The 9,639-nt window shown below is 44.2% G+C and overlaps 2 protein-coding genes across 3 annotated transcripts in view; both read left to right on the top strand.

Moving 5' to 3' along the window:
* The window catches only part of Pfdn1 (prefoldin subunit 1), a 757,967-nt gene that overhangs the window by 709,082 nt on the left and 39,246 nt on the right, over nt 1–9,639 (top strand). The gene's annotated exons all lie outside the window — the stretch shown is intronic.
* Nucleotides 4,685–9,639, top strand: part of Dnajc18 (DnaJ heat shock protein family (Hsp40) member C18) — a 38,749-nt gene continuing 33,794 nt past the window's right edge. The window contains exons 1-2 of one of the 2 annotated variants that reach the window (XM_051202394.1): nt 4,685–4,831; nt 8,829–8,915. In XM_051202394.1, the coding sequence (XP_051058351.1) occupies nt 8,876–8,915 (40 nt within the window). In that variant the 5' untranslated portion in view covers nt 4,685–4,831; nt 8,829–8,875. Of the gene's footprint in view, nt 4,851–8,828; nt 8,916–9,639 lie in introns of both variants that reach the window. The other variant, XM_051202393.1, reaches the window with a different exon arrangement.

The raw sequence follows: 9,639 nt of genomic DNA, 5'->3' as shown, positions 1-9,639 counted from the left end.
AGTTATAGATGGTTGTGAGCTGCCATGTAGTACTGGGAATCAAACCTGGGGCGGGTCTACTTTTGAGAGCAGTAAATGCTCTTAACTGCTGTACTATATCCTCTCTCTCGCCTCCTATGTACATTTCTTAGCAGTATTCTAGCAACTTTGGTGACTTCCCTCCTAGGAGAGACATGTCTGTGTATTTCTACCTCTGTATGTAGCTCTGAAAACTTGTGTGGTTAGGGGAGGTTTTGCTAGGTTTGCCTGACCTGTCTTTCATTACTAATTTATTTTCATGTGTGTGTGGGGGGGGTAATTGGGATTAAAACACAGTATTCTACTGATGAAATATATGCTCTGAGGTATACTTTATATTTTGAAACAGTCTCACTAAATTATCCAGGTTGGCCTTGAACTTACTCTGGTTAGGTGGGCCTTGAATTTAACAATCTCCTTAATGCCGGGCATTGGTGGTGCATGTCTTTAGTCCCAGCACTTGGGAAGCAGAGGCAGGCAGATCTCTATGAGTTTGAGGCCAGCCTAGTCTACAGAGCTAGTTCCAGGTAGGCTCCAAAGCAATACAGAGAAACCCCGTCTAGAAAAACCAAAAACCAACCAATCAAACAAACAAACAAAAAACAATCTTCTTAGCCTCCTGAGTACCTGGGATTACAAACCTGTGCAACCAAGCCCTAGCTTTCCTTATCTTATTAGGTAAGATAGAAGCACTGAGTAACCACCTCAACAGAAGGAACAGAGGCTGTAATTGGTGATCAATCATCACCAATAATAAATGGGATCAGGCCTTGGGCAGGGGTGACTGTTGTGGGATATTTGTACCCTGTATGAAGGTGTATTGCTGAGATTGGTGTAATAAAGGCTGAACAACCAATAGCCAAGCCGGAGAGTATAGGTGGGACTTCTGGGCAGGGAGAGAATTCTGGGAAGAAGAAGATGAGGTCACCAACCAGATACGGAGAGGAAACAAAGTGTAAGATGGAAGAGAGGCAACACGATGTGGCAGAACATAGACCAATATAATAAACAGGTTAATTTAAGTTATAAGAGCTAGTTGAGATAAGCCTAAGTAAAGGCCAAGCTTTCATAATTACTAAGTCTCTGTGTCGTAATTTTCGTGCTTGCTGTCCCAACAAGAAAGCTTGCTACAGGTGCCTGCCACCAAGATTGGTGACCTGGGTTAGGCTGCAGAACCCACAGGTGAAAAAACAGAACCGAGCCCTGCAGGCTGTCCCCCAACTTCTCCAAGAACCCACACTCATAAACATGCACGTGAGACAGACAAGAAAGGAACCCTTTTTGAATTAGTTTTTTAAAAATTAAAATATAGGCCAGGTGGTAATGGTGTGTTCCTTTAATTCCAGCACTCGGGAGGTAGAGGCAAGAGGATCTCTGTGAAGTCAAGGATTACCTGGTCTACACATTGAGTTCTAGAACAGCCAGGGCTATGTAGAGAGACACTTATATCCAAAAAACAAACAAGCAATAAAATAACAAGAAAAAAAAAAAAAAAACTTCGGGAAAAAGAACATGAGAAAGACAACTCATTTTGACAGAGGAACTCCACTGGTGAGAGTGACAGAAGCAAATGTCCCTCTGCCTGCCTCAGAGTAAGCTGGCATCATTTTGGTACTGGCTGTGGGATGCACAGTAAAAGGGTTTACAAGGGCAGATAATGGGGCCTCATACACCAAGGTCTCCCCCCTTTGCTCTGCTCCGCCGATATGCTTGTTTCCTAGAAACCGAGTTAATGATCTCAGGTGCACCGTGACGTCACTTGAATTGTTAAATTTTTATGTGTCTGGGTGTTCTGCCAGCGCATATGTCTATGCTCCACTTGTTGCCTGGTGCAGAAGGTGTCAGATTCCCCCGAACTGGAGTCACCGATGGTTTTGAGCTGCTGTCTGGGTGCTGGGAACACAACCCAGTTCCTCTCCAAGAGCAGTCAGTGTTCTTTTTTTGTTCGTTTGTTTTCGAGGCTAGGTTTCTCTGTAGCCTTTGGAGCCTGTCCTGGAACTCGCTCTGTAGACCAAGCTGGCTTTGAACTCACAGAGATGGTCTTGTCTCTGCCTCCCAAGTGCTGGGATTAAAGCCATGTGCCACCACTGCCTGGCACAGCCAGTGTTCTCAACGGCTGAGCTCTCCAGCTCTATGGCATCATTTTTTTTTTTAAAGGAGAGGAAAAAAATGAAATATTTGTTTTCTTAGTAATAGCCATGTGATGTTAGTTTGGAAAGAATAGAGGGAGTAGTTGAATGTGTGTGTCTACAGAGTGTTTTATTTAGAACCCAGAGAGAATATCATGTTGCTTTTTTTTTAAAGATTTATTTATTTATTATGTATATAGTGTCCTGCCTGCATATATGCCAGTATGCCAGAAGGGGGCACCAGATCTCATTATAGATGGTTTGAGCCACCATGTGGATGCTGGGACTTGAACTCAGGACCTCTGGAAAAGCAGCCTGTGCTCTTAACCTCTGAGCCATCTCTCCACCTCAACCCCCTCAAAACTATTAAAATAAAAGTTTGGAGAGATTGAATTTGATTGGCGAGATTAATCTCAGTTTTTGGGAGCAGTGGCAGGCAGATCTCTATGAGTTCAAGGCCAGTCAGCCCTATATAGCTAGTTTCAGGCCAGCCAGGGCTACATAAAGGGACTTTATCTCAAAGGAAAAAAAAAAAAGACAAGTGGTGGCACACACCTTTAATCCCAGCACTGGGGTTGCAGAGGCAGGTGGACCTGTGCATTTGAGGCCAGCCTGGTCTACAGAGTGAGTTCCAGGACAGCTAGGGCTTCACAGAGAAACCTTGTCTCAAACAACAACAAATAAACAAACAGCATCAATAATGAGAAAGAAGAAATCCAGGTGTGGTATTTACACTCATAACCATAGCGCTCTAGGGGGCTTGGGCAGGAGAATATTAAGTTTGAGGGCAGCCTGGAGCTACATTGTAAAACCACATCTAAAAGAAAAGGGCAGAATAGATTCATCAGTTAAAAATGCTTGCTGCTCTTCCAGAGAACTGCAGTTGCACTTCCAGCACAATGGTCAGGCAGCTCACAACTATCTGTAACTCCATCTCCAGCAATCTGACCTTCTGTCTTCTACAAGCACACTCGTATGGATACAGCCATACAACACACACACACCACATAGAAATTACTCTTTAAAAAAGTTAAAGTCAGGTGGTTGGAGATATGGCTTAGTGGTTAAGAGCACTGACTGTTCTTCCAGGGTACCCAGGTCCAATTATTAGCACCCACATGGCAGCTCACAACTATCTGCAACACCAGTTCCCGGGGACCTAACACCCTCACACAGACATATATGCAGGCAAAGCATCAATGCACATGAAATAGAAATAATTTTAAAAATTTAAAGATAGCACATATCTTTAATCCCAGTACTCCAGACGCAGAGGCAATGGGTTCTGGCCAGTATGGCTGCGCAGTGAGACACTGTCTAAAAATAATTCTATTCTAAAAAGAAAAGATGAGTAGGAGCAAAGACAATCTCAGGTGACTATAGACATGTTTTCTGCATTCTGTGGACTTCCTTTTCTTTGTGTATTAGGACAGGCTGTACCTTTCCTTGTTCACCTCACACTCTGCTGGACAGGAAGAATGGGCAAAAGTACTTGGGAATTAAGACTAATCAACAATTGGATCAGACAGCTTGGGGTACCACTTTCTAGACCACACTTTAGAGCCAAGGCGTTTGTTTCCAAGCTGTAGGCTGCTGAGAACACATGGCTGGTTGATGGTTGGCTGGTGGGCATGAAGGACCTCAGTGTTTCTCCTACATGGTTGTATTCCCTTACTTGTTACAGAAGCGTTCACTAACAACCCTTTGGTATACACATCTCAGTGTCTCAGAGTCCATTTCCTGGAGTACTCATTTAATATATCAATGATATATTTGCTTATTTAATTTTGAAACAGGATCTCCTCTATCCCAGGCTAGCCTGGAACTCACAATGTAGCCAAAGATAACTTTGCCTGCACTCTCAAGTGTAGCTATGATATTAGCATGCCTGGTTTTATGCAGTCCTGGGGATCAAACTTAGGGATACACGCATGTTAAACACCCTGCCAAATGAGTCACACCTCTAGTTCTAATACTATAGTATTTTTTTTCTATATCATGTGTGTGTGTCATATGTACTTACACATGTGTGGGCATACACGTTTGTGAGTGGGAATGCACATGTGTGCATTTTCAGGTGGAGGTCAGAGGTTGACAGGCCATGTCTTCTTCACTTACTCTCACCCCGTGTGTTCAGGCAGGGCCTCTCACCCTGTGTGTTCAGGAGGTCTGTCTTGAATCTAGTGTTTCTTGGTCTGGCTAGTCTAGCTATCCAGCTCATCCCAGCAAACACCCAAATCTTACTTCACCAACACTGGGATCAATGCAGACCCCTATGACTACCCAGCTTTTATATGGGTGCAAGGGATTCCCAACTCTAGTCCTCAAGCTTATGTGGCAAGTAATTTTACCCACTGGGTCATCTATGACCCCCATTACAATATTTTTTTTTAGAATTTTAGGTATATTTTATTTAAATTGCACTTCCAAAAACACACCCTTTACTATCCGGCTATAGTTCAAAAGTTCATTGGCATAGAACTTTCCAGGTGACATAACAATGTCTAGAAGTCTTGAGTTCTGTTAGAACTGTTATCATTCTGCCATGGACACTTGGTTCAGCTGCTTATCGTACTGGACTAATCAGGTCAAGGACATGGGTGAATTTCACTCTGGTTAACTCATATGACTTCTTCATTACAAAGCCACAAACTTTCCATGACTCTGGACAATGTACTACAAATGTGAGCTGTTAGTCATAAGGTATTTATATATGGGAGGGGGAGGAGTGGCCGGGTATTAATATCTTTGAGATTGCAAGGCTTTCACCTGCTGCTGACACTTCATTACTACACCAGCCACAATGACGTTCCTGTTGCTAAGTAACAATACTCTGGGGAGGGGTCCAAGAAGAACTCATCTAATATTAAACCCTGCTCTCAGCTAACTCTGTTGTGGAGGGGTCTTTGGTAGGATTCTATTTTGTATGCAAATACAAGAGTCCCTCTCAACAGGAAATCCGAGTGCAGCCCTCTGCTGCTCCTGTAGCTTCCCTAAGCCTACATGTCTTCCTTGATGTCTAGACAACAGGATGGTGACCATTTACAAGACAACTTCCTCTCTTTTCTCATACAAGACTACACAGTTCTAAAGCAGGAAGTTTAGTGTGTGTGTGTGTGTGTGTGTGTGTGTGTGTGTGTGTGTGTGTGTGTTAGAATGTCTTCTCATTTCTTTGCTCAACATATAAGAAAGCAAGCAACCCACCAACTCAAATACACAAGCCCTAAATAAAAGAAGGAAATTTTATCTAGTACTTTCTTTTTTCAGGCTTGGATGAGGCAACCCTCACAACAGTATCTCTAAAAACAAATGTTTTGAAAGTGGTGGATAAAACTGATAGAAAAACTGGCTGCAGGCTTCCTTGCCCTTACTCTGGCACATAATTTCCCAAAGCCAGGCTAGTCCTACTAAACTCTATGTAAATTTGTAAAACAACAACAAACAAAAAACCCTTGTGGTCCTGATTGCCAGCCACCTGTATTTGTGAATATTCTCCTTTTTCCTGCAACTTTTGCACCTATTTTCTTCCTGAGAACTGGCTTGAAGATCCCAATTCTCTTCTCTTATTTCCCTCCAATAAGTTCTTTTATTTTTTTTAATTATGTGTATATGTGCATGTGTGAGTGGTCACATGTTAATGCAAGTGCCTGGGAAGGCCAGAAGAGGGTGTGGGATGCCCCGGAGCTGGAGTTCCAGGTGGTTGTGAGCCACTTGCCATGGTACTGGAACTGACCTCTTCTAGAGCCACTGAGCCGCCCCAGCCCACCTCTACAACTACCTTTGCTCTTGTTGCTGGTTGCTTTCCCTTGGCTGCTCTATCTCATACAAGCACAAATGGTGACTGACATAATGATTTCTGCTTGGGATTGGTAGCAACATAAGTAGCAACTGGCACAGAAAGGTTCCAGATTTGTTCAAGTGATACAATTAGAGACAGACAAATCCAGAAATGTCAGTTAAGCCATAAAGAAGCAGATGAGTACATTTTCATTGTAGTTATCTGAGAAGGTTGCAATGTCATTACCACCCCCCTTTTATCTTTTTTTTTCTCCTACTGGGAGATTTCAGAGAATGGAAAAAGTGTGTTCCTCAGGAAACCTCAGTTTTCCAATTTTGCCCAACGCTCTTAAGCCTGACTCTGAACCCAAGTGATTTCATAATTCATGATACTCCTTAGTCTATCCAGATACTTCTGAGTTAACAGTGCTCAGACATCTGTGATTACCCCCATGCCCTGGGAATCCAAGACATACCCTGTCTCAGCTGGCCATCTTCTAAAAGCAGGCCAGCTACAATCACCAAAGCAGAAAATCTTTTATGTACAACCATCTGATGTATGCTCCTGATCAGGACCCAGGCTTCTGTCTTGTTATGAGCCTAACCTTTAACCACTGAGCCATCTCCCCTGCCCAGATCTAGTCTTCTGAAATATATGGGTTGGTCCATAAGCCCAGGGCCTCAGAGTTGGACCTTCAGCTTATCATGGTTTGGAGCTTGTCTTTCAAGTTTAAGAGTATAACACAATCCACCTGGTTGTGATATACAGTCCTTCCCTGTCTGTCAGACATTTTTGTTCAAGGCAAGGTCTCACAGTGTATCTCAGGCTGATTTCAAACTAGGATCCTCCTGCTTCAGCCTCCTGGGTGCTGGTACTACAGATGTGTTCTCCCACATCTGTTTTTGTTGTTGTTGTCGTGCGTTTGCTCTCTAGTGCTGAGATAAACATGTGTATCACTATGACTGGCTTACCTTTTGATCTTTTTTGAAATCAGGAATGGATAACATCATTAGCTTTAGTAGCTGGAGCCAGGTGCTAGGACACAGGGGCTATCAGCTTCCTATCCCTTTTTGGTAGTATTATTCTTTTTCTCCTATTTGTAATAATAATATTAATTGCCAGATACACAGGTATGGAGACCTAGCTAGACATATTGGAGACATTATGACATGCCTAATATAGTCTCTACACTACTAATTTATAATGTCAAGTTACAAAGAAATGGTTTTTGTTCTGCCATGTTAGTCTGCAATACTGGCTGGCATTTATTAAATACCAAATTGTAAATAGTTTGTAAGCATTATTTTCTTGTATCTGTCAGCAATGCTATGCTATTTTTTTTAACCATTATGCTGTTCCTTCTCCTAAATCAGATGATAATGCTCAAATATCTAGACACCTATTATCTTCTTGCTAGTTATGGTGGAGGTGGGGGTAGGGCACAAGGCCCTCTTTAGGTTCTCTGTAATTGGTATTACAAATGGCACAAGCCTTTAAGGGTCCATTAATCTGGCAGTTTTCAAATATGTGCTTTTTTAGGTCACAAAATATAAATTAGAAATGTTTTGGTTGGAGAAGGGCAATACAGCCTTCCCTGCTGGGCCTCCCCTTCCCTTTCCAACTCCTTAGAGAAGGTCCCAGAGGCAGACACACAGAGCCTTAACGCTGCTTCAACTACCAATTAGATCGAATCTTCTCAATTGATAGAAGACTGAGATCAAAGCAGAAGAAGGAGAAGGAAGTTGGACAGAGCCACACAATGATTTGTAGCAAACTCCAAACTACAACCTGTATCTAACTTCTGAGCCAGTGTTTTTCCCATTGAGAGGCCTTGTTCTCCTGGAGTTCCAAGTGGTCATGAAATCAGCATGCAGGGCTATGACAGCAAAGAAGTTAGAGCCACATATCATATGGGACTCTTACCCTTCTGTTTGCGTTTAGGGCTATGCATCTCCATGTCCACCCCACTTTCCCAACAATCTAAGTAGCTGGTGATTGACAACATAATTGATTTCGTCTTTTTTTTTTTTTTTTTTTTTTTTTTTTTTTTTTTGGTAATTTTCTGATATCCTGATCGTTCTGCCCTTTTGTAGACCTGATATTTGGCTTGTTGATTAGACTAGGTTGGGTAATCCCAACTTCATCACCTTCCTTTGTGGATGAGTAAGGCAGTAAGAAGATCAGATTCCCTGTGAATCATGAGAAAGAAGTACTTTGATTCTTTGCCAGACTCCACGGAAAACAGGGTGAGAAACAAAAGGAATAAGCCCTCATTTTCCCATTACAAGCCTCTCAGAGCTGGCCTTTCATAAAAGAAAACAGGCCAAAGAAAAGACTGGGAAGGAGGACGCCTCAGAGGCTCATGAGTAGAATGGGGATGTAGTAACAAGGGGTGGCAAAGACAAGGGTTCTGATGGCGGCTCCAAACTTACCTCCCTCCTCCCCTCATAATGATGCCTAAGAAGCTTAGATGGGAGGAACCCAAACCCAAACTACTAACTACATTAAATTCGCCTCACTTTTTTTTCCTGGCCATTATTAAACTTCCCAGTTGAGTTTAGCCTTCCCCAAGGACATTCCTCAGGGTATGAAAGTCACCAGTTGGTCTACAGTGTGCCAAGCCGTTGTGCTGAAGGACCTTTGTAGGTTCTCAGGATCAGGTAGGATAAGAAGTCACTATCCCCAACTACAGATGAGTCTGAGTCTGAGCCAGCAGACACACAGAAACCAGCCAACCAATTCCTACATCCCCAAAATGTGGGGATGCAGGCTCTTCACGCCTTTGCATCTCTGCATCTCCTGCGCAGGCCGCGCCGGGACTTGTAGTCCCGTAGCGCGCAGCCCACACGAACTAAACTACAATGACCAGCGTGCCCCGCGTTCCGCTCCCCTTCTTTTTTCAGCCTCCCGGACTTGCGAGGCTCCGCCGACCTGCTGACTGAAAACCGATATGGCGGCCACTCTGGGCAGCGGTGAGCGCTGGACCCAAGGTACCAGGTCCCTGACTAGAGGGTGGGACAAAGTAGCATTCCGGAGAGAGCAGGGATGCTGCTTCTCGGATCTTAAGGTTGAGATCCTGGACCAGATGGAGGCTTGTCGGGAGATGCTAAGCCTGGGTAGGGTTCGGGTTGCGGTGGAGGATGGCCCAGGGCAGAGGCCCAAGGCAGCGGGGAACGCTGGCTCCGGCTGAAGCCGTGGCCCAGAGCTCAGTCACTGGCTACGACTAGTTGCCTCAGAGCCCCTACCCCCTTCCGGGCCATGCCCCATCCAGAGTCCACGGCTGTCTTGACCTCCTGTGACTCCAGGGCTCTTAGGATGCTGAGTCTTGTACTTACCTGCCCTTTGTCGATAACTCCTCCCCATTAGGCCACCTGACTCTCAGTCCTGGTTTGATCTTGTCCCTCAAGGTCTCACCAGGGCCAGTAGGCTGTCTGTCCTTTTCCATCCTACAGTCAGGCAGAAAGTTTTGATCCCAATACCTATCATATGTCCTGCATTATGCTGATTCTGCAGGGGGAATTTGACAGACGCGGGTCCCTGAGCTCACAGAACTGTTGTCAGTCCAATGAGAGAGTTTGACCTGTTAACAGCCTTTACAAAACACAGCCAGTAAGTTCCCGGGTTACCACAGCAAGGCTGGGGGTTTGGGTTGCACACTGACAAGGTACCCAATGCAGCCTGGGTGTCAAGAGAAGCTTGTGGAGAAAAACATTA

The sequence above is a fragment of the Phodopus roborovskii genome, unplaced genomic scaffold, assembly GCF_943737965.1.
Source record: "Phodopus roborovskii unplaced genomic scaffold, PHOROB, whole genome shotgun sequence".
In the NCBI taxonomy this organism is placed as follows: domain Eukaryota; kingdom Metazoa; phylum Chordata; class Mammalia; order Rodentia; family Cricetidae; genus Phodopus; species Phodopus roborovskii.
This window is presented reverse-complemented; position numbering and strand designations above follow the sequence as displayed.